General features: G+C 41.3%; 1 protein-coding gene across 2 annotated transcripts in view; it reads left to right on the plus strand.

Moving 5' to 3' along the window:
- The window catches only part of ATP2A3 (ATPase sarcoplasmic/endoplasmic reticulum Ca2+ transporting 3), a 262,677-nt gene that overhangs the window by 73,040 nt on the left and 163,217 nt on the right, over positions 1-26,420 (plus strand). For both annotated transcript variants that reach the window (XM_040336717.1, XM_040336716.1), the window contains exons 2-3: positions 8,575-8,592; positions 21,647-21,729. In XM_040336717.1, coding sequence (XP_040192651.1) covers positions 8,575-8,592; positions 21,647-21,729 — 101 coding nt within the window. The remainder of the gene's footprint in view (positions 1-8,574; positions 8,593-21,646; positions 21,730-26,420) is intronic.

Consider the following 26,420-nt stretch of genomic DNA (forward strand, 5'->3'; position numbering starts at 1 on the left):
CAGCTTATTCCAAATAGGGAAACCTTCATTTTGTTTGTAAATATTAAAGATTATAACTACCAGCAAGAATACCGGTAAATCCTTACATTTAAAGAGCACCTGTTATGGTCATATCCACCATGGCAGCGCCTGTTGGCAGAAATCCACTCACTTGCTGCCACCACATCCCCCACCTTGTTGTGTCAGTGCCGTATCACCAGCTGTCCTATTAAAGTGAATGGGACTGTCAATGAGTCAATAGCGTGTCAGAGGGACAGATGCTCTTTAAAAATTGTATGTCATACTTGCCTCCACTGTGCAGTTCATTTTGCACAGATCCTCGTCTTCTGGGGGTTCCTCTGTGGCTGTCTCAGCTCCTCCCCGCAAGAGCTAATCCCCTTCTGGGAAGCACTCTCCCAAGGGGGTTGGCCTGCAGGCATGCTCCTGTGTCATACAGTGGCGGCCATAGCCGCCAAGTGTATCACTCGGCCTTGCCCCCTGCGCACCGAGTCATTGATTTGATTGGCGGGAGCCAATGGCTGCGCTGCTATCTCCATCGAAGAGCTGCCTCAAGCTGGGGGAAACCATTGCGGGATCGAGCCCACAGTTTCATGGCTCAGGTAAGTAACAGGGGGGGCTCGAGAGTGCAAGGTGTTTTTTCACCTTAATGCATGCTTAAAGGAATTGTAAAGAATTTATTTTTTTACAACTTAATGCAATCTATGCATTAAAGTGAAAAAACATTGAATGCCGACGCGGTCCCGATATCCTCTTCACCGCTCAGCCTGGCTGCTGATTGTCTAGAGCGGATGGATTGAGAGCAGCGCAGCCATTGGTTGGCGCTGCTGTCAATCACATCCAGTGACGCGGCGCGCCGATACAGCTGTATCACGGGAGCACGCCCGCAATTACTGACCACCATGCGAGCTCTCGCATGACTGATTAGTAATTGCGGGGAGGACCAGAGACAGCCGCCGAGAAACCCAGAAGACGAGGATCAGGGCCACCCTGTGCAAAACGAACTGCACAGTGGAGGTAAGTATCACATGTTTGTTATTTTAAATTACTTTTTTTTTTTTTGTGACACTTTAGAGCGAAAAAGCACAAAGCTTTACAACCCCTTTTTTAAAGGGGAGATTATTTTAAATCAAGCCTTTTTACTAGTGATTTAAATCAAATCCACCCTGCTAATAAATATGCTGCAGTGAGTTTCCTCTTGGAGCCTTCCTTCTAGCTCTGGTTCCACCTGAACCACAGCTGAATTTTCATGTACATGACAGACGTACTGAAGAATGCATTTTGGGTTTTAAAACCCTTTAGGGCACAGACAGAAATAGCTTGAAAAAATGTACTAACCCTTCTGCAAATGCAAAACTCAACTTAGCAGGAGTTCCATTTAAATTCTGACTTGCGGCAATAATGATCTAAAGGGAGAAATTGATTGGCTTACTGTAGGTACCAAGAACCGGTCTGTCTTCACTTGATTTCAGTTATGACGTTTGTGTGTGTGTAATGGGAGTTGGCTCATGTAAACATGGATAGTGAAATTGTTTGGTTTTCTTTAGCTAACAACCTGTAGTAAAATGTATTTCTTATCGCATTCATGTGTTTTTTTGTTTTTTTTTGGGTGGTGGGGGGGATTTTTTGGCTTTAAAAGATGAACAGAACAATTCTGTTTTGTCATACGTTTTACTCTGTTCAACATGTCAGGCTTGCTTTCATTCTTGCTCTGTATCCAGCAGGTGTCTCTTATCTCTGGAGCAGGTTGTTTGACAAGGTCAGTGACCTGAATCTGGATTTATTAAAGCTCAGGATCTCTTTACAGTATACAACAGTAGCCCCTAATATTGCAAATTACAGCACCAGATGTAGTTTTTAAAATTATTTCTGCCTTTTATTTTTTTTAAAAGCATTTTATGGGAAAAAAAAGATGTTCCAGAAATCCGAATGCATAGATCTGTCAGTTTAACTCCAATTGAATATGGTTATTTGTAGCACCTGAAGTACAACAAATTGGTTTGGTATTTGTGGCGATTTATATAACTGAAATATACCTTTTCGGCAGACTGGCCTTGACTAGGGGTCGACTGATATGTGTTTTTCTCTGGCCGATGACGATATTTAGCAATATGTGATGCTGATTTTATTTTTTATTTTTTCCTCTGGCAGGTGGCACTGGCAAGTTTCACAGTTAGATCAGTTTCACACAGTTGCACTATATCGGCTATGTAACCGAATGCAGAGAGACCAGCTGTTAAAATTTAGCGGGGATGTTGGGGTGGGCGGGACCCAGCAGCTATCAGACACCAGCCAATGATTGGGCTGCTTAAGAAAGGGGACGGACCACATACATGTAGCATCCCGCCCAGATTCTATCCCATTGGCTTGTTTGATAGCTGCTGGGTCCCACCCACCCTCGACATCAAACTGAATTATGACCGCTCCTCTCTCTGCGGGTCAGTTTCACACACTCTGCGGCTCTGGCAAGCGCTGCTTTTCCAATGAAGTGTGGGGAGGGGCAGCACAGTGGTCTAGTGAGTAGCACTTTCGCCTAGCAGCAAAAGGGTCGCTGGTTCGAATCCCGACCACGACACCATCTGCCTGGAGTTTGCATGTTCTCCCTGTGCCTGCGTGGGTTTCCTCCGGGTACTCCGGTTTCCTCCCACACTCCAAAGACATGCTGGTAGGTAAATTGGATCTTGTCCAAATTGGCACAGTATATATATGTATCTGTGTGTATGACTGTGTGTCCAAAGCGAGTCACGATCCTACGGGGTAAAATGACCACACCAGCCAAGCAGACACTGGCTGGAAAAAGCGCCCAGAGGCGATTCAGTTCGCATGAGTAGCGCTATACAAGTCATTCATTCATTCATTCATTCATTCATTCATTCATTCATTCAACAGGCATGGGGCGATTAAATTGACCGAATGTGCATATTAATCAGCCGATGCTGATTTTCTTAAAGGCCAAATATCGGCCGACTGATATATCGGTCGACCTCTAGCCTTGATGTACATCATAATTTTAAAGTAGTAAAGAAAATTGTGAGGCAGAAAATGTAAGTTCTATCCCAAGAAGAAAATGCAGGCTACCCAACTGGTAGAGTATGTCCTCTGCATCTGTTTCAGTGCAGGCATTTCCTTCTTGGCCAGAATATACCTTTTAAATGTATTACTGTAAAACTCCTTTCCTGGTTGTTCACATGGAAGAACATAAGAAATACAAGGGAAAGCCTGCTTTACATATGGCTCTTTGCGGGCTACCATGCTTGTATGAGGGGAAATTTAAAACACAAGGAATGTCACTGTAAAGTCAAACAAAATAGTCGGCCCTTGCATTTACGCCAACAGTTTGTTCAGTGTTTTACAACACAAGGGCAGACGGTACAGTTATAATACAACTCAATACAGGCGAGATCAGAGGGCCATGCTTGTTGGAGCGTTCAAGCTAGAAGGGAGGGTCAGGTGAAACAAAAGGTAATTACTGGCGGATGAGCTGATGGAGAAAATGAAAGTAAAGTTGTTAGGTGTGGGTAGGATAGGCTTCTCTGAAGATTAGGGTTTTCAGGAATCGTCTACGAGCTAATAGAGTAGGAGATAATCGGACAGATTGGGGGTAAGGAGTTCTATAGGATTGGAGAGGCTCTTGAAAAGTCCTGGAGGTGAGCATAGGAGGAGACGATGAGCGAGTTGGTGAGCAGGAGGTCTTGAGAGGAAGGAATGATTAGGTTGGTATTTTGAGACTAGGTTTGTGATTTAGCTGGTCGCAGAGTTGTGGCTGGCTTGTAAGTTGCTAGTTTTTTTTTAAGTTTAATTTGTTGGGTGAGCGGAAGCCAGTGGAGGGATTGACAGAGCGATTGGTAAGGTGGATGAGTCTGGCAGCAACCTATAAATATTTTATTGTGGACTTGGCTGGCATGTGTGTTTTGATATGCCACACCACTTTTCTGTATATGGCGTGCCATGGTGGCATCCACAGTAAGGAATCGACAGCACCAGAGGGGGAACCACAAATAAAGAGGTAAGGGACTGGTCTGTGCAAGTTGAGCTACATTGGTTGCCTACAGCTCTCATAGACTCTATCCATACATCTCTTGTGGTTTTACAATTGGGAACAAATAAAAAATTCTGGTATCCGGTAGCAAGAGCGAGCCATGTTTACTGTGGTCAAGTTGGATGGACAGACTTGTAAACTACTCTGGGATATCTTACTGCTGGAGACTGAGAGGGCAGGTAATTCAGCATACTGATGTCCAGGTGAACAATGATATCACTTTTCAGTGGTTGCAAGTTATGAGTCTGAAAAGATAATAAATTGTACTTTAAACGCTGGCAGCTATGAACTGTCACCAAAAGCTTCCTGCAATTAGGAATTACTGACAATTAATTTTGTTTGTGGCACAGGTATTTGACACACACACAAAAAAAAATGCTGCAAAAGTAGTGCAATATTTCTTTGCCCCAAGAATGTTTTACACTATATGGCTTTGGTTGTTTTTCTGCATGGCTTTCTTCCCTGTTTGTCAATCCGTCTCGTTGTTGAACTAAAATACAGTAAATAGTGGTTATTTTTAGCATAGAACTAACAATTTTGAGGAGAGTGTCAGGTTTAAAAGTATAATTTATCATTTCCATGTGAGTGCACTGAACAGAAGACTGTAGTCATTCTGCAAGAGATCTTGCAGATGTAATCAGGATATACCGGTAAAGCTGGCTCCATAGGTTGTACAGTGCCGGCAGACAATGAGGCTTAAAGAAAACTATTTGATTTGTATATATATTTTCTCCTTCATTTAAAGTAAAACATGACACAGATTCTACAACAATCTGGTCCTATATATGGTTCGAAGATCTTATGCTTTCTACAGAATTACAGTTCTTGACAATTAGACTGTTACTGAACTCTAGGTCCGGGGTAGGCAACCTTTTGACAAGTGTGCTGAATTTTTATTTTATTTTTTCAAAGAAATTAAGCGTGTAAATTTTATAACAAAAGGATGTCAACCTCGCACAATCGCAAAAAGTTTTTTTTTTTTTAATAAAGTAAATGCTGTAAACTACTTGACATCCTGCACTCATGCCTCAGATCAGCCCCATTTCCTGCAACTTCACACCTTCTGATCAGGCCCAATTCATGCATCTTCACACCTCAAACCAATGTTCTCATCTGCTCCACCGCCATACCCCCATGCTTATTTTTTGGTTACCGCTGAACCATCTTCTCATCTCTCCCACCACTGTACCTCCTGCACATCGGTCCAACCTCTGTTCCCCCTACTCTTCTGCCCCACCACTGTACCTCCTCTCTCCTCTGCACCCCTCTGCACATCTGCTCCGCCGCTGTAACCCCCCTGCTCATCTGTTCCACCAAGGTACCTCCTTTCACATCTGCCCCAACACTAAACCCCCCCGCTCACCTTTCCCACCACTGTACACCCCTGCTCATCTGCCCCATTTATGTACATATTTTCTCATCTGCCCCATCGCCGTATCCCTATGCTCTTTTGTCTCACTACTAAATTACCTTCTCATCTGTCTTAATACTGAACCCATCTGCCCCCACCACTGTAACCCGCTTTCTTATCTGCCCCACCAATGTGTACCGCCTGCACCTCTCACCTCTGTTCTCCCTACTCTCCTGCCCCACCACTGTAACCCCCTGCTCATCTGCCCCATCACTGTACCCCCCATGCTCTTCTGTCCCACTGCTGAACCCCCTTCTCATCTTTCACCACTGTACCTCCCTGAAGACCTGTCCCACCTCTGAACCCCTCCTGCTCATTTTTTCCCCACCACTGTACCCTCCTCATCTGCTCCACCGCTGTACCCTCTTATCTATATGAGTGATATGTAGAGTGGTGAAAGGAGAGATGACACATCTACCTGTCCTGGCACACTCATCCTGCTGATCCGACTGAATGCACATACAAGTGCATTCAGCCCATGCACTTGTATGTGATGTCACATACAAGCATCTGGAATAGATGCGCAATGATGAGCTCAGATCGGGCATTTTCTAAAAGTGGGCCTGTGTGCAGGATCATAAATGGGGGCCCTGCAGCTGAGAAGTGCGGTGCTCTGCGCCTCAGCAAAAGTTAGGTGTGATTTTTTTTTTTTTTTTTTTTTTTTTTTTGAATTTTTTTTTTTTTGTTCATTGCGCTGAATACTGGCTCTGACTTAAGAGTGCAGGGTTTCAGTAGTAAATGACGCAAAGATTCAGGATTAAATTCAACAAAGTTCCCAGAAGCTCATCAGTAATTCCACAAACTGATTGTGGTTTTCTCAATCAAAGTGAAATCCCTTCTTTCTGAGATTGGTAGTGGCAACCAAGCGAGTCATCTTCCTCCAGATAGTGGGCAGAGCTAGCAGGACTGTGATTGGCTTTAGCAGTGGCCAGTGACCGTCGTCATTCTGAAAACAGGGACTGCCCCAGCTGAACTGCACCCAATCTCTTCCCATCTCAAAATCTGACGATCGCAGCTACAGCAAAGTTGGAGAACCAAACCTTGTTTCCCATTTTTTACAATGTGTGGGGCACAGTGTGCAGTGTGGGGAATTGTGAGATTGGAATGCATTAGTGTCTCTGACACTTTCCTGCTCTGCTGACATGGAGGAAGCCGAGTGCCGGCTAAAGAGGCTTTGCGTTCCGGTGTTCCGTCGAGGTGCCCAGGATGTACGGCGCATGCGCCGTTAGTGAGTGCACAACAACTGATTTGCCGATCAGCTGCCCTGTCATAACCATGGCGCATGCGCACATTGTAGGAGGTAGCTCTCGATGAGAGATACCATGTCAGACACAATTTAAACCTATACAAATAGCGGGGGAAATCTGTAGTTCTCAGAATGGGCTTCGCTGTTGCGGGGCGGCTTTACAGTGTGCTGATGGTCCAGTTTTGTCTGTGTTGCAGGGCGGGTTTGCTGTTTTTCAGCATAAATTAGTAAGGGCCGGTTAACCCTAGTGCTGTGACTGGCGTTTTACTGCACTGTAAAACGCTGGCAGTCACCACTAGGATGCACAGAACACGGTTGTTTTCTATGTGCCCTAATCATACTTCAATTCAACCTGGACCTGGGCTGTAGTTGTCTGTGAAAATGCAGACAATAAAGGTTGATTAAAAAAAGGGCATACATTTCATGTCCAGGTGATGACAAATCTCTGCAAATTGAATTAAAGGAGTTGTAAACAAAAAAAAATTCACCTTAATGCTATCTATGCATTAAGGTGAAAAAACATCTGAAGATGCCGGCCCCCCCCAGCCCCCGTTTTACTTGCCTGACCGCTCGAAAGTCCCGCGCTCGGTCCCGGGATCCTCTTTGCCGCTCAGCCTGGCCGCTGATTGGCTAGAGTGGATGGATTGAGGGCAGCGCAGCCATTGGCTGGCGCTGCTGTCAATCGCATCCAGTGACGCGGCGCGCCCGAGTGATACAGTGAGCGGCTATAGCCGCTCGCTGTATCATGGGAGCGCGCCCGCAAGGACTTGCTACCATGCGAGCTCTCTCGCATGAATGTGGTGAGTTCTTGCGGGGAGAACCAGAGACAGCCGGCGAGGGACCCCCAAAGACGTGGATCGGGGCCACTCTGTGCAAAACGAACTGCACAGTGGAGGTAAGTATAACATGTTTGTTATTTTAAAGAAAAAAATAATTCCTATAGTGACGCTTTAAACTACAACAAACAAACAATAACTAAAAAATAACATTGCATGCATACTGTAAGTATACATCCACAGTTGGTTAGTACTTTTGGCAGCAGTTACAGCAAAGCTGATGATGAGTTTGACAATGTTGAGGTAATGCACAGAGGTTTTCCATCCCCTCCTATCTACAGTTTTGTCATGTCACAATGTTTTTATATATGCAGAATCCGATTTCTGCATGAGGCTGTCGGAATTCTCTTGCTGAGGCAATAGTTTGACTCCATTTGGGTACTTTTTAAATACATGGTCCTATCTTTATTTTTTTTATAAGCAAATACTTCAAAGTTTCTGATGTAGAATTGTTCATTTTTTTAAGCTACTGAGAAAAAAAAGTGAGTTGATCGTCCGTTGTTTTTAGGAGGTATTGATGGTCAGGTTCTTTTGACTCTATAGTGTACACTATATACTGCATAATGGCAACAAAAAAGTTAGTGTGTGTGTGTGTGTATGTGTATATGTATATATGTATATATGTGTGTGTGTGTGTGTGTGTGTGTGTATGTGTATGTGTATGTGTATATATATATATATATATATATATATATATATATATATATATATATATATATATATATATATATATATATATATATATATATATATATATATATATATATATATATATATATATATATATATATATATATATATATATAATATATGTGTGTGTGTGTATATATATATATATATATATATATATATATATATATGTGTGTGTGTGTGTGTGTGTGTGTGTATGTATATACAAATGTATTCACTACCCACTGTAATAAGCTAAATTTCATTCCACCATAAATGATTATGTATAATAAATTGCCTTGAACTTTTTGGATTCTTACAATTTGTTTTTTCTTTTGCCTTCTTTTTCATGTCTTCTTACTGAATTGGGTGACAGAGTTGCCAGCTGAAGAAGGTAAGATCCTCATCTGTCTTAAAAAAACATTAAAGATATTTTTTTTTTTTTTTTTTTTTTTTTTTTTAATAACATGTTACACTTGCCTCCACTGTGCAGCTAATTTTTGCACAGAGTGGCCCCGAACCTGGTCTTCTGGGGTCCCTCGGCGGCTGTCTCGCCTCCTCCCCATAAGAACTAACCACCTTCATGCGAGCAAGCATGGTGGTTAGTTCTTGTGGCCACGCTCCAGTGATACAGCCGGCGGCTATAGCTGCTCACTGTATCACTCGGCCCCTCCCCCGGCACGCCGCATCATTGGATGTGATTGACAGCAGCGTGAGCCAATGGCTGTTGAGCTTGACATTGACAATTTCCTTTTAACCACTTGACCAGAAGTCTTACCCCCTTCATGACGCGGGCATTTTTTTGCTATTCATCACTGTGCTACTTTTAATGCCTTCGCACCCAGCCTATAGTACAATGACTGATAGGTGGGAGCACTGTTGTTCTGAGAGGACCTCCTATGACTATCACGTGACAATTTTTATACAGCTGTGATTAGTCACAGTGATCACATGGTAGAGACATGGCCAATCACAGCCCGTTTGTACCATGTGATTGGCTTTGGCCAATTGCAGCCAATCGCAACAAAAGGCGCTGAATGAACAGTTTCATTCAGTAAAAGCGGTTGCCTAAATCGATGCAATTCATTGGTATAAATAATGTGTTACAAAAAAAATCCTGATTTGTTTCCCCAGAGTAGTACAGTACTATGGTAATACTGTATTTGTGGTCACAATGTGTCAGAAAAAAAATTGTAAAAAAAAAAGTAATAGACATTTTGAATTAAAATGTATTTCTTTAAAAACTTTTTTTCATACTGTCACCAGTCAGTGTCCCTTTATTGCTGCCACTCCAGTCATGACAACTCTATACTACACTGGTTACAGTCTAAAAAAAATTGTATTTCCTTTTTACTCTCCAAATAACCATGACAAAAAATTTCAACTTAAAAAAACTTGCAGTGCCTCTTGCACTCTTGGACTGTCTACTTTCCAAAAAAGGGGTCATTTGGAGGCAGTTGTACTATCCTGGCATTTTAGGGCCTCAAGAAGGAAGATGGGGTGTTAGTATATCAGGGTTATGTACCAGAATTCTGAATAAACAAAATAGTAGCGCTATGTGCAAAAATTACTATTAACAGTTCTAAATAAAAATAAATTATAATAAATAATGTAAGGAGTGAAACAAATGTGTACGTCAATACATATATATCTAAAAAAAATATTGTTATAAAGTGTTTCGAGAAAAACGTCCATACAGTGAAAAATGATTCAACAAGACAAATTCATAAGTGATTATACTCCAAGTGAAAACAATTAAAGTGTCCAAAGAAAAAGTCTTCTTAAATCTTCTTGATTGAGACCTTTCACCACACCAAAGTGCTCAGTGACTCCACACCCACAGGAATTGTGCTTACCAATAGGATATGCCTTGCATTCGCATGCTTGGCAAAAGTGCTGAATTTCTCGCCACACAACATAATCAATTCCACCAGTGTTCTCACAAGTCAAAACGTTGCTCCACATGTAAAAGTGACTCCAATAGTGAAGTATATCAAACTCATTTATTTAAAACCAGTAAAAAAGGCTTCACACGTTGCACTCACATTTAGCACAGCAAATAAAGGCACTTCAACAGTGAACTTGGCAGCGGGTTCCACACCACAGGTAATTAACTTGTTGTATTATGGTCTCAGCGGACCCAAGTTAAACCGTCAGTCTCACCCCCCTGCTCAGTTTGTCTCACTCGTCACTTCAAAAGGCAATAAAACACGCGGTGGTCGGTACTCGGACGTTTTCCTGGTATGCCGTGTAATACCCTATTTGAAGAAGTCCTGAGCGACAAAACTGGTCTAGGGGAAGTTACACGGCATACCAGGAAAACATCTGATTACCGACCACCGCGTGTTTTAGTGCATTTTGAAGTAACGAGTGAGATGAACGGAGCAGAGGGGTGAGACTGACGGTTTAACTTGGGTCCGCTGAGACCGCTGTGCTAAATGTGAGTGCAACGTGTGAAGCCTTTTTTACTGGTTTTAAATAAATGAGTTCGATATACTTCACTATTGGAGTCACTTTTACTTTTTCATGTGGAGCAACGTTTTGACTTGTGAGAACACTGGCCCAGATTCAAGAAGCACTTGCGCCCGCGCAACCATAGGTTGCGGGGCGCAAGTGCTTACTTGCTCCGGTGTAACGAGTGCTCCTGATTCAGGAACCTCGTTACACCGACTGCAGCCTAAGATATGACAGGCATAAGCCTCCTTATGCCTTCATATCTTTGGCTGCATTCTTGCGTTGGCCGCTAGGGGGCGCGGCCATTGTGATCTGTGTATAGTATGCAAATTGCATACTACCACTGATTCACAAAAGTTGCGCGGGCCCTGCGCACGCAAGGTACGGAGTTTCCGTACGGCGACTTTAGCGCAAGGTTGCTCCTGCTGTAGCAGGGGCAACCAATGCTAAAGTATAGCTGCGCTTCCCGCTCGTGAAATTTAAATTTCACGTTGTTTACGTAAGTGAATCGTGAATGGCGCTGGACGCCATTCACGTTCACTTAGAAGCAAATGACGTCCTTGCGACGTCATTTGCCGCAATGCACGTCGGGAAAGTTTCCCGACGGAGCATGCGCTGTTAGCTCGGCGCGGGACCGAGCCTAATTTAAATGATTCCCGCCCCCGGCGGGATCATTTACATTAGGCGCCCTTACGCAGGGCTAATTAGCATAGCGCCCGCGCAATTTACGGAGCAACTGCTCCATGAATCGCGGGCAAATCGAAATATTTGCGTGGGCGCAGAGAAAAATCTTTGCTCTTTGCCCACGCAAATATTGCTCCGATCTACCTGAATCTGGGCCACTGGTGGAATTGATTATTTCGTGTGGCGATAAATTCAGCACTTTTGCCAAGCATGCGAATGCAAGGCATATCCTATTGGTAAGCACAATTCCTGTGGGTGTGGAGTCACTGAGCACTTTGGTGTGGTGAAAGGTCTCAATCAAGAAGATTTAAGAAGACTTTTTCTTTGGACACTTTAATTGTTTTCACTTGGAGTTTAATCACTTATGAATTTGTCTTGTTAAATCATTTTTCACTGTATGGACGTTGTTTTTTTTTAAACCCTTTTTTTTTTTTTTTTTAGATATATGTATATTGACACACATTTGTTTCACTCATTACATTATTATAATTTGTCACAGATTTATTTTTATATTTATTTAGAACGGTTCATAGTCATTTTTGCACATAGCGCTACTATTTTGTTTATTCAGAATTCTGGTACATATTATTTATTTTTAAAGTAGCTGCTTTTTTGGGTTTGTATTGTGATTGGCACAGTGGGGTGGAAGAAGGTAGAAGGGTGCACATATTTCTTTTTTTTCACTATTTCTTTAGTATATCAGGATTGATCACTTTTTTTTTTTTTTTTTTTTTTTTAGATCTATAGACCAGGTTTTGTGGACTGTCTAACTGTCTTACAGACTAAACAATAAACACTGATTTGTGTTATTTTCACCAAAGAAATGTAGCAGAATAAATTGTGACCTAAATTTATGAAAGATTATTTATTTGAAAAAAAAAAATTGGTATTTTTTCATTTATTTAACCAAAAATACAAAACCCAGTGGTGAGTAAATGCCACCAAAAGAGCTTTATTTGTTTGAAAACAAAATTATATCAAATTGATTTGGGTACATTTTTGCGTGACCGAGCAATCGCCAGGTAACCACTTCAATACCATGCACATTTACCAATATAAACAAGTAGTGAAGATACAGGCCTAGTTCCACTATCTCGGCGCTATGGGCTAAAGGTATTAGTAACAGAGCAATAGTGATTAAATGTTACTATTTATCATTCAATAAGATTTGTCAGCAGCCGCTTAAAACTTCAAAACATCAAAATATATAGTAAATTCTAATAAGCAAATACATAAATTCTTATTAATTACTAAAGCAGCGCTAGTTGTCACTAAAAACTGTGACCCCTCTTTTCTATGACCGAGCATAAAAGAAAATGTTCTCGAGATAAAAGAATGTAAGCAAGAGTCCAGTGAAAAAAGTGTTCTTAAAAAAAAAAATAAAAAAAAATGGTGAGCTCTCTGCTGCAGGTGACATCAAACGTGCACCCTTCAGACGTCTCATGTCAATCTCCCCTCAAGGGAATGTACTGTACTCACCAGATGGTAGAGTTCAACGGGCTCTGAATCACTGCTCCGTCCGAATTCCTCCAACTCCAAAAAAACAGCAGTTGATCAGCGCACTATGCTCCAGGCCAGCTGGGATGATAGAAGATCATCTGCAGGCAGCACGTTGTCACTTCCTCTGGCTGGGATGTATGGATGGTTAGGGGGAGCCGTTGGTTGCTGGAAGTTTTCAATATCCCTTCATAGGATGATCCGAGTCCTCGGTAATGACAAGCCCCCTCCTATCTCATCCAGATGTCGCCTCCATACGCCGTGTCCCCGCCACATCCCTCTCCTATCACTGATCACAAAAAATAAAATAAAAAGGCTCCTTAACCACTTCCATACAGGGCACTTTATACACCTTCCCGCCCAGACCAATTTTTAGCTTTCAGCACTGTTGCACTTTGAATGACAATTGCGCGGTCATGCTACACTGTACCCAAACTAAATTGTTATCATTTTGTTCCCACAAATAGAGCTTTCTTTTGGTGGTATTTGATCACCTCTGTGATATTTATTTTCTGCAAAAAAATATTTGTTTTTGTTTCTGTTATAAACATTGTAAATAAGTACGTTTTCTCCTTCACTGATGGGCACTGATGGTACTGCACTGATGGGCACTGATAGGCGGCACGGATAGGTGGCATGGATGGGCTTGGATAGGCAGCATGGATAGGCGGCACGGATGGGCACTGATAGGCGGCACGGATGGGCATAGATGAGCACTATCATATGTGTTGTACTAATGGATGCCAAACAATGCCTGCCAATCAGTGATGCCCATTGTGGGCACTGATTGGCATCCATTTTTTGTGTCCTTGTCATCCCTGGTGGTCTAGGGTGGCATACCTGTGTGTTTTTTTTTTTTTTTGCATCTCTGGTGGTCCAGTGGGCATTCTCGGGGGGGAGGGGGGGGGGCTGTGCTGATCGATCAGCACAAACCCCCCCTGTCACAGGAGCAGCCTATCAGCTCTCCTCTACTCGCGTCTGACAGACGCTAGTGAGAAAAAGACGATTACTGGCTTTTCCTGTTTACATCGTGATCAGCCGTTATTGGACATGGCTGATCACGTGATAAGAGTCTCTGTGAGAGACTCTTTACCTTGATCGGTGTTGCGGGGTGTCAGACTGACACCCTGCAACAACGATCGCCGCGATGCGCGCCCCCGGGGGCACGCAGCGGCTCAATATCCTGAGGACGTCATATGATTTTTTTTTTTTTTATACTTAATGGCTGTTGCTAGGCAGTCATCCTAATCTGCCACTTCCTTCTCCGCGGAGCTGTTCCTTTTCTTCTTCCCTCGCGTTGCCTCCTGGGAAATGGGATGTGCTGTCTTCTGGGACCTGTGTGTCTCAAGAGACAGCCGCCCATTCACAAAGCGCTGCAGGAAATGGGCAGTGAAGCCGCAAGGCTGTTTCCCTTTGTTAGGATGGCGGGCCGTGATCCGATAGATCGCCCTCAAGGGGCTGACATTGTGGGCTCCCTGGACAGGTAAGTATCCTTTATTAAAAAAAAAAAAAAAAAAAAAGCAGCTACAGTGTTTGTTTGCATCTGCTGACTTTAAAAAAAAAAAGACATCGCGGCTGGAACACCGATGTAATCGTCACTGGGTTTTGTATTTTTTTCCTATGTGTAAATGAAGACATAACAAATTCTGAAAACAAGTTTTTCTTTGTTTGTGTTTTATAAAGTTGTGCAAAAAAATAATCTTTCCTCATAAATTTAAGCACACACACACACACAAACACACACACACACTTTCAGGTTTCTTTGATGTAAAAAAAAAAAAGACAAAGCTAAATTGTTTCAGAACTTTTTCCACTTTTTTTTTTTTTGAATGTGGCATATATACTATACAACTCAGTTGAACACCAAACTGAAATCTTTTAGATGGAGGGAGGTAAAAAATAAAATGTGGTTGCATTAGTGTGCACACCCTTAAACTAATACTTTTGTTGAAGCACCTTTTGATTTTAATCACAGCACTTAGTGTTTTTGGGCATGAGTCTGTTAGCATGGTATATCTTGACTTATTAACCACTTAAGCCCTGGACCATTTAGCTGGCCAAAGACCAGAGCACTTTTTGCGATTCGGCACTGCGTCGCTTTAACTCACAATTGTGTGGTTGTGCGATGTGGCTCCCAAAAAAAATTGACGTCCCCCCCCCCCCAGAAATGGAGCTTTTTTTGTGTGGTGGTATTTGATCAGTTTAGGCCAATATGTATTCTACATATTTTTGGTAAAAATCGCAATAAGCATTTGATTTCACGCAAAAGTTATAGCGCCTACAAAATAGGGGATAGTTTTATGGCTTTTTTTTTACTAGTAATGGCGGCAATTTTTTTATTATAAAAAAAAAAAAAAATTATATATATATATATATATATATATATATATATATATATATATATATATATATATATATATATATATATATATTATTATAATATTCTATATTATAATATTCTATATTATAATATTCTATATTATAATATTCTATATCATAATATCGTGACTGCGACATTATGGCGGACATTATCGGACACTTTTGACGCCATTTTGGGACCATTGTCATTGATACAGCGATCACTGCTATAAAAATTAACCATTAGGGGGTGCTGAAAGGGTTATGCGAGTCCTAGGAAGTGCTTCCAACGGTAGGGGGGATGGGCTATGTGTGACATGACACTGATCACCCCCAATTACAGGAAGTTGTGATCCATGTCCTGTCACTAGGAAGAATGGGGAAATGCTTGTTTACACCAGTATTTCCTGGTTCTTCCTCTCTGAGACGATTGCGGGTATCCCCGCAGATTTCAAGTCCGTGGGACGCGTGGTCGAACTTGCGGTGGCACGCCCACAATGCCGTATCTTAAAGGGGGATGTACAGGTACCTCATCTGCCCAGCCATGCCATTGTGCCGACGTATATAGTCGTGCGCTGGTCCTTAAGCGGTTAATATTTGCCCACTCTTCTTTACAAAAACACTCCAAATCTGTCAGATTGCAAGGTTATCTCCTGTGCACAGCCCTTCAGATCACTCCACAGATTTTCAATGGGATTCAGGTCTGGGCTCTGGTTGGACCATTCCAAAACTTTAATCTTCTGGTGAAGCCATTATTTTGTTTATTTGGATGCATGCTTTGGGTCGTTGTCATGCTGAAAGTTTAACTTTCTAGCAGAAGCCTGAAGGTTTTGTGCCAATATTGACTGGTATTTGGAACTGTTACTAATTTCCTCTACCTTGACTAAGGCCCCGCCAGCTGAAGAAAAACAGCCCCAAAGCATGATGCTGCTGCCACCACCATGCTTCACTAGTGGGTATGGTGATGTGCAGTGTTATTTTTGTGCCAAACGGATCTTTGGAACCAAAGTTGAACTTTTTTGTCCAGAATTCCAAAAGTGTAGTGTTTATACTGCACTAAAAGTGAGAGAATTATTTTTTAACTATATAACAGCAGCAATTAATCCCAGTGACATAATCAAGCAAAATGGTGTATTCAAAAAATAATTGCGCTAATAATACACAAGTGCAGTGCAAAAATATATAACATTAAAAACTATAAACAATTTAATGTGCAAAAAAGTCCTTATGATGGATAAATTCTTATATCAAGTCCATGTGAATAAAAAAATTCCATTAGAATCCACCACCAAGTAATTGGGCAGAACTTCAAACAAAACGGCACTTCACACCCAGTGGCAGGGACGCTTACCAGATGGAGTGGACCACCTATTGATAGAATGTCCCTCTGCGGGGTGTACAACAGAAACTCCTCTGAGATGGAACCAGACCCTCTGTGAACACACTGACAGCCCAAAGGTTAAAAACCTCAATCTCGCATATAAAAACAGATTTGCCGGCAAATTTGCAGATACAAAAACCTGCACTTCTGGGTCACATGGATCGCGATGGCGACAGTGTGTATCCCATCCCCACACCCCTTGATTGCCCCCCTGGTGTTAACTCCTTCCCTGCCAATGACATTTATAGTAATCAGTGGCTATTTTTTAGCTCTGATCCCTGTATAAATGTCAATGGTTCCAAAATAGTGTGAAGTGTCCGATCTGTCTGCTGCAATGTGGCAATCCTGATAAAAATCGCAGATCGCCGCCATTACTAGTAAACAAAAAAAAAAAAATGCCATAAATACCATCTCCTATTTTGTAGACACTATAACGTTTGCGTAAACCAATCTATATGCTTATCGAGTTTTTTTTTTTTTGGTTTACCAAAAACATCTTGGAATACATATGGGCATAAACTGAGGAAGAAATTTTTGTTATTTTTATATATGCTTTGTAAGCTCTCTGCAGACCATGGCTTTTGCTGTAGCATGTGGCTAATGTCAGGAATGACCTACTAGAACAGCGGAACTTTTATTTGGGATTAATCAAAGGCACTTTAAATGATGGCAGATGTGTACGGACTCCTATTTAACATAGGCTTGAATGTGAATACTTTGTTATGAACACAGCTACATACCCAGTTATAGGAGGGTGTGCACACTTATACAACAACATTATTTTATTTTTTACTTCCCTCCTAAAAGATTTCAGTTTGTTTTTTCAATTGGAAATTTCTCTGTCTCATTTTTTACATCACAGAAACCTGACATTTTAACAGGGATGTGTAGATTATCTATATCCACTGTGTGTGTGTGTGTGTGTGCATAATGTATATACTCACTGCACACACTCATAAGTTTGGCACAATTTTTTATTGCTTGCACATTTTTCAGAGACTATGAATGATGACAGACTTCTTTCACTCATGGTTAGTGATTGGCTGAAACCATTTATTATCAATCAACTGTGTTTACTCTTTTTCAATCATAATCGCAACAAACTACCCAAATAACCCTGATCAAAAGTTTACATACCCCAGTGACAGCTTGAAGTATTTTGTGAATGAGGCTCTTTACCTTTATCTTCTCATATGGTAAAGCTGCCCATTCCTCTTGGCAAAAAGCCTCCAGTTCCAGTAAATTCTTGGGCTGTCTTGCATGAACTGCACGTTTTGAGATATCCCCAGAGTGGCTCAATGATATTGAGGTCAGGAGACTAAAATGGCCACTCCTGAACCTTCACTTTATTCTGCTGTAGCCAATGACAGGTCATCTTGGTCTTGTGTTTTGGATCATTGTCATGGCTGATGAATGTAAATGATCCTCCAGTACTTTTTGATAACATACTGCATTTATCTTGCCATAATTTTTGACCAAATTTGCTGTGCCTTTGTAGCTCACACATCCCCCAAAACATCAGCGAGCCACCCCCTGTGTTTCACAGTTGGAATGGTGTACCATTCCTCATATGTCTTGTTGACTTCTCTCCAAATGTAGCATTTTATGGTTGTGGCCAAAAAATGTTTTTGGTCTCATTACTCAAAATGACTTTGTGCCAGAAGGTTTGAGGCTTGTCTCTGTGCTGTTTGGCGTATTGTAAGCTGGATACTTTGTGGCATTTGCGTACTAATGGCTTTCTTCTGGCGACTCGGCCATGCAGACCATCTTTCTTACCTCCTTATTGTGCATCTTGAAACAGCCATACTACATGTTTTCAGATAGTCCTGTATTTCACCTGAAGTTATTTGTGGGATTTTCTTTGCATCTCAAACAATTTTCCTGCCAGCTGTGGCTGAAATTTTATTTGGTCTACTTTTTAGTTTCAACAGAACCCCTAATTTCCCACGTCTTGATTAGAGTGTGAACACTGCTGATTGGCATTCTCCATTTCTTGGATATCTTTTTATATCCCTTTTTCCTGTTTTATACAGTTCAACTACCTTTTCCCGCAGATCCTTTTGACAATTCTTTGGCTTTTCCCATTGGAATCCAGAAACCTCAGTGCAGCACTGGATGAAAGATGCAAGGGTCTGTCAGGAGTCCAGAAACTCATTGACCTTTTATACACATACACAGACACATACACAGATTAGAGGTGAGGATGGTTGCCTTTTTTTAATAGCCTTTCAAACACCATTTGTGTCAACTTGTGTGCATGTTATCAGGCCAAAATCACCAGAGTATGTAAACTTTTGATCAGGGTCATTTGGGTGGTCACTGTTGTCATTCTGATAAAAAAAAAAAAGTAAATACATTTTGATTTGATAAGTAGCTAAAGTGTTTTTTTTTTTCACTTCCTCAGAGTAGTATATTGTTACTGTGGTAAAAAATGTGTAAAAAAAAAAAATTCTATGATAATGCTGTACTGCACTAGTAACAATTGTGACAAAAACTTACAACTTCAAAAAACTTGCCATGCTTCTTACTAAATACCTTGGGCTTTCTACTTTCCAAAAAGGGGTACTGTCCTGGCATTTTTAGGCCTCAAGAAATTGGACGTGTGTGTGTGTGTGTGTGTGTGTGTGTGTGTGTGTGTGTATGTATGTGTGTAAAATTATTTTTATTATTTATATATCTATCTCTATCCCAGTGGTGATGAACCAGTTCCTTACCGAGCCATAGTAAAATGACGTCGGCAGGAACTCTTTCTCTTTTGGACATCATATGACGTCCTGGGCTTCTCAGCCGTCTAGGGGGCACGCGACCACCGCCTCGCTCGAGACCCGGTGCGCGTTCCCAGCGTCCGAGAGATGTCCGCCGGGCACCTGCCTGTGATCACAGCAGGATGGTGTATCTGTGTGTGTAAACACACAGATCCACGTCCTGTCAGAGGAGAGGAGACCAATGTGCAGAGAAAAACAGATCGGTCTCCTCCCCTTGTGAGTCCTTGCCCCCTACAGTTGGAATCGCTCCCTAGGGAACATATTTCACCCATTGATCGCCCCCTAGTGTTAACCCCTTTCCTGCCAGTCACATTTACACAGTAATCATTACAGATTTATAGCACTTATCGCTGTAAAAGTGTGAATGGTCCCAAAAAACGTGTCAAAATTGTCCAATATTTCCGTCACTATGTCACGGTCACAATAAAAATCGCAGATCGCTGGCATTACTAGTCTAAAAATTATTAGAAATAAAAATGTCAAATCTATCCCCCATTTTGTAGACGCTATAACTTTTGCGCAAACCAATCAATATACGCTTATTGCAATTTTATTTTTTTGCTTTTATTTCAAAATTGTGATATTTATTAAATCAAAAAGTAAAAAATATTGTGTTCCCCCCCCCCCTTCAAAATTGTCGCTCTTTTGTTTATAGCGCAAAAAATAAGAACTGCAGAGGTGATCAAATACCACTAAACGAAAGCTCTATTTGTGGGGGGAAAAAAATAAAGATTTCATTTGGACACAGGTGTGCATGACCGCGCAATTGTCATTCAAAGTGCAACCATGCTGAAAACTAAAAATTGGTCTGGGCAGGAAGGGGATGGAAATGCCCTGTATTGATGTGGTTAATTACCTCTAAAAGAAGGCTCTAGTTGTGGGGGAAAAAAATTATACCAATTTAGTTTGGGTACAGTCGCTCTTTTCCTTTTTTTTCTTTTTCTACCAAAAATATGTAAGGAATACATATCGGCCTAAACTGAGGAAAACAACATTTTTTAATTTTTTTTGCTTTTATTTCAAAATTGTGATTTATTAAATCAAAAAGTAAAAAATATATATTTTTTTCTCAATTTTCGCACTTCCTCTTTTGTTTATAGCGCAAAAAATATGAACTGCAGAGGTGATCTAATACCACTAAACAAAAGATCTATTTGTGGGGGGTGGGAAATAAAGATTTCATTTGAGTGCAGTGTTGCATGACCGCGCAATTGTCATTCAAAGTGCGACAGTGCTGAAAATATTTGGTGCATTTTGAAACACAAAATATGACAAAGGCCCTCCTTCTGCTGGAGTTTAGGGAGAGGAAAGTTGTCTCATTCTTGCTTGATGTAGAATTCTAACTGCTCAATAGTCCTGTTGAGCTTTTGAAATTCTGTATCGGGTAAGAATGAGACCACTTTCCTCTCCCAAAACTTCAGCAACTGATCTCCGTTCCCAGACGATTACAGACATGCTGTTTGTTTAAAAGAGGGAATGCTACACTGTGGTAAACATGGCCCTGTTCCAACTTTTTTGAGATGTATTGCTGTCATTAATTTTAAAATTTACCAATTTTTCTTTTAAACTTACAAAATGTAACATTTAAACATTTGATCTGTTTTCTATAGTGAATAAAATGTGGGCTTTAGAAGATTTGTAAATCATTGTATTATGTTTCTATGTAGATTTTACACGGCATCTCAAATGTTTTGGAATTGGGGTTGTATAACCTTGCACTTTTAAAAAAAATCCTCACTTCCTGTTCTGTCTGTAACTCCACACAGTAATGCAAGGCTTTCTCCCTGGTGTGGAGTGTCGTGCTCGCCCCCTTCCTTGGACTACAGGAGAGTCAGGACACCCACTAACACACAGCTCCTTTCTCTATCTGCAACGTAGAGAGCGTCCTAACTCTCCTGTAGTCCAAGGGAGGGGACGAGCATGACACTCCACACCAGGGAGAAAGCCTTGCATTACTGCGTGGAGTTAGACAGAAGAACAGGAAGTGAGGATTTCTCAGAAGAAATAAGAACATTTAAAAGCAAAATTGAAGGATGAGGTAAGTGAAGGAGGACTGCACTAAGGTAAAGGAAGCTATATACCTTTACACCCCTTTAAAGCCATTCTTTATCCAAACACACAGATTAAGATGCAAGCTTGGTGGATGTAGGAGTTTAGCTTGTCATGACTCCCTTAAAATTATATATTTAAACTCTGCTGAGCTTTATTATTTTGTAGTCTTGCTAACTAAATGCAAAGTAATGCTATTTTGGGGGCAAACATTGAGGTAGAACTTACATATTCATACCCTACATATTTTATGTTTTCAGGTAAATCTTTATGGGAACTAGTAGTGGAACAGTTTGAAGACCTGTTAGTACGCATTCTACTCCTAGCTGCATGTGTATCTTTTGTAAGTAATTGTTTTTTTAGTTCTTTACTTTTGTGCTAGCATGTTGAAATACTTTTATATGCAGCAGACTTTCTTGTACTACCCACTCACCATGATGTCATCTGATATCGCATCACTCAAACATCATCATGTCTGCCAGTTCATCCAGAATGTTACTGGGTACACATTTTACATTTGAAGCTTACAATAAAGCACAGTTCCAATACCACATTCACACAGGCCTTGAAAAGAGGTGTCCGTCGCATTTTTACTGCTTCTTGACTACCAATGCCACAATTGTTAAAACAGGAAACATATGAATGTGTACACACAGAGGTGTTAGCGCTGTCTTACATTGTGAAAAGGCAATAGTAATAATGTTGCCTGTAGAATTCAGCAGGCGTTGAAGTGTTGAAAACGCCTCTATTCACCTTTGTTGGGAGGGGGGGGGGGGGGGGAGGAGAACAGGTACCCAAATTTGACGGGTAACTGCTCCCAATTCCGGTTGCCTAGGCAACCGACGCAAAAGCTCTCTTTCCCCTAAGTCTTCATATGACAGATCCTAGAACATTATGGGAACCAGTCGCAGACCGCAGCACTGCTCGCGCATGCACAGTGGGCACCCGCCTGTGAAGCCGCAAGCTGCATAGTCAGGTGCCCATAGTAATAGTAGAGATGCCGGTGCCACCGAGGGAGGACACGTGGAGAACATGACTGTGGTGAGTACACTGCTGTACCATGGGACATGTGAGTGTCTGTTTATTAAAAGTTGGTCATTACAAAAAGTGGAGCTGCTGACTTTAAATAAACAAGTGACTGGAACTCCGCTTTAATGCATGTTAAAGGCTTCTTTATAATTCCATGTCTGAACTCAGCCTAACTGCTCATGTCGCCTATATTATGTTATAAAGAGATATGCATAAAAAAATTGTAGCTCTATCCGTCTTATTACTGTATCATGACAATTAAATGCAGGTGTGAAATGTGTTGTTTGGAAGCCTGTTATCCAGAGATAATTAATTAAAACTAATCACTTCAACATTATGCTCATGGAATGACAGTGAGGCACATTTCTTATGAATGATTTTATTTGATTTTTTTTACATAAATAACTTGTGGTTAAGTATTATTGCTGAAAGGCAAAGTCCACCAGTTTTCTTATTTAAATGATTGGGGAAAGTAAATGGCCAAATCATTCTCTTGCTGAATTTTATTGTTGGAAAAGTGCAATAGGATTGCAGTAATTTTCACTCTGCCCTATAAGTGTGGCAAAGGTGTCCTGCTCTTATGGGCTTTCTATTATGCAAATACAGAATCCAGCAGTGATTGGCATCGTTCTAATGGGATCAGTGGTGTGCTGAAGTTGGGATATTAAACCACTGGAGTAAGTAAAAAGGCTAGCTTGTTCAAGTCACAAGGATCCATCCAGTAGTGTTTTTTCAGTTTACTTACTTGACCTAATTTGTTCAGTGCACACTGAGGCCCACTGTGCACTTACAGCACACGTTGGTGATTTAATTCAGAAAGCACTCTCACCGTGACACCATCCTATCAGCAGCTGCACCTGTCACTTGCAGCTGCAACTCGGATTAGACCTACATACTGTATGCCAGCACTGCACCCACCTTCTGAAGGAGTGGGTTCATGCTGATCAAGTAGGCATGTAATACTAACTAATCCAGTGGATGCACAGGCCAGGCTTTTACTGACCAGTCCCAACAAACTAGTCCAAATTAATACAAAGCATTTATAAAACCAAGTTATACCACGCAGTGTGAAGGTTTGCGGTATGCGGGGTACAGGTGCTGGGCAAAAATCAATGGCCAGCACTGATCGCATGCAGCTGCTCACAGGAGTTGGTACACGTGATCAGCTCATTTGACCGATTTCTGGACGCAAATGGTTTGCAATTAGGTTTGCCACTTCTGGCCACATACATGCAGCACCTAGGTGTATGTACTCATCAGTAGCATAGCATATTGTCTTGACGAAGGGGGCCAACGTATGATCTTTCAAACAGGCCCACTGCAATCAAAACTTCATGTTGCAAAAATGCCCATTACAATGAAAGTAGCTGACCGAAATGAAAAAATGCAGGTAGATGGCCTACTCTTCATGCTATAGAAATGACTCCCAAACACGATAAGCACAAGTAGGTGGTATAGCAATATTTTATCAAAGTAAGCTTTAAGAGTTCTGCAGTGTGGGAGTGAGATTTTTTTCCTGCTGTTACAAGCACGTGAGTCAGAACTATGCAAAATGATGTAAAATCCAGGAGGATGAGCAGGGTTACAACGCTAAAGAAAAAAACAAAATGTACAGCTATTGTCCGTTTTATGTATTCAATGCTTTACATTTGTCTCTCTATGCTGAGAAGCTTCAGCCTTGAATCAGAGCAACCTTTATGACAAATACAAAATGCCTGAAGGTAAAAAAACTGCCTGGTAAATTTTCCTAAATGTAAATTTTTCTAAATATGCAAATTAAAGTGTCACTTGTATACAGTAGTTTACGCTTTATTGCTATTTATGGATGTTTTCTTCTCCTCTACAATATAGATGTAAATATGAAACAAACATAAGGAATCTATTTGGGGAGCTCTCACAAACTCGGTGTGCTGAGTAAGTGAGGATGTCCCCTTACCTTACTGCTGTAAGGTAACAGCATAAAAACCCAGGTACACTTTTCTGGTCTTATCCACAAAAGGTGTCATCAAAATGGAATTGTTGTGATAAAAACACTTTTACTCCTGAAGAAGTGACGAATACGCGTAAGAGTATTACATAGAGTCCACCAAGAGGTACCGGAGGTGACGTTGGCGAACGCCCTGTTTTTTATATGCCTGTTTTTATCAAAACAATTCCATTTTGATGACACCTTATGTGGATAAGACCAGAAAAGTGTACCTGGGTTTTTATGCTGTTACCTTACAGCAGTAAGGTAAGGGGACATCCTCACTTACTCTGAAGAAAACACCAGAAATCAACCCCTTTTGTCACGTCACTTTGGCATCTACACCAGCACTTTTATTTTGGATTTTGCCTGCTGCTATGTTTATAGTTATCTGCTGCATGGACATTTAACCTAGTTTATTACAGTCACTGGTGTGCTTCGCACGCTGTACACTTTATTGTGTATCAGTACGTTTGTTATTATTTATTTCACTATATGACACCAGCACTGTCACTCTGTATTTCACATTTCTTCAGCTAGCTTTGGCTGCATTGTAGCACGTTTATTTTGATGATATTTATTTGTATGGTATACCAGTATAATTTTTTATTATTGCTACTCATGATTAGTAGCCAGACTATATTTTCCATTTTTTTCCATATATAAGGATTGGCTACACTTCCTCTGCACGTTATCCCACTCCCTATTCACAGCGCAGCACTACCCCTTTATTCTACATTTGTTCCTGGTTTGATACACTATTTAGTGCAGCAGCTGTACCCCTTCCTTTTCCCTTCCCCCCCACTCTTGTGGTAAGCGCGGTAATATCCACCCCATCACAAAAACGATGAAGTGCTGCTAAAAATGGCCCCAGTGCTTTCAGTGTGAAAGCGTTCTAAGTGTCTTCCAGCGATAAGATGACTTAGGCTCTTGGCTCTCCCCATGTGATATCTCCAGTGGGCAGGGCTGAGATTCCCCTGCTGACGTCGGCCAGTGGAGGGGAGGGGAGAGCCGGGAGTCGTCTGATTGCTGGAAGACACTGTTAAAAAAAAAAAAAAACACGATGTCTACCTTTTTTTTTTTTTTTTATATATATAAAGCACAGGCATTAGGATGCAGCTTTTTATGTGACGGAGGGGATGATATACAGATCAGTTTGTTTTGAAGCAGTGGGAGCGATAGTGAGATGACAGGGAGGGGGGAGGAGGACGACAGAGGGAGACACTGGGAGAGCTGCAGATAGCAGCGTATGAGGGAGGCACATACACTGACAACAGTGTCAGGGCTCAGCAGCTGTGATAGATCCGAGTCGGCATGGAGAGGGGAGGGTAGAATCTGGCAGGATCAGCCAGGTATTTCAGGTAATGCAGGGGGGAAAATTTCACGGCACAAGCACTGTGCTGTATAACATGCTTTAAAGGAACGGGATCTTTATCTTTATCTTTTTGGAATTGACAAACGCTTTAAGACACTTTTTTACAAGCTCCAGGCATTTTTTTTCTGCAAAAATGCTGATGGCTTTTAGGAGAGTTAAACGTCCTGTGTGCATGAGACCCAATTGTTGTTTTTTTTTTTTTTTTTTTTTACAGCCTTAAGTAGAGCTCAAGAAGACTTGAACTGAAAGTTTGTAATTCGCAAATTACATGATGTTTTGTGTTGGTACCAAACATATTTTAGATGACTAGCTGTTCTAGCCATCTCTGAAACAGCGATAGAAATGGTGAGGTTAACCACAATCTCTTATTAGTTTACCAAGTTTAAGAAATTAAGCTAAATGTAATTAAAAAAAAAAAAAAATTACAAAGCATGCTATGACGAGGAAAATTGACTGCAAAATAGACCAAAGTAATACATTTGATCATTCAGTTTACTTTTTGCATTGACTACTGTTAGAGTGGGTGCTTGTGGTACTTAACATTTGGAAAGGGGGAGGGGTGGTTCTACCATTCACTTTGTTATGTCAAGACTGGAAGTGGAGAATCTCGCCAAAGAACACCCCTGACACCGTGGTCAGTTTACGTGCCTCCGTCATCTGCAGC

Source organism: Rana temporaria, chromosome 2 (assembly GCF_905171775.1).
Source record: "Rana temporaria chromosome 2, aRanTem1.1, whole genome shotgun sequence".
Taxonomy (NCBI): domain Eukaryota; kingdom Metazoa; phylum Chordata; class Amphibia; order Anura; family Ranidae; genus Rana; species Rana temporaria.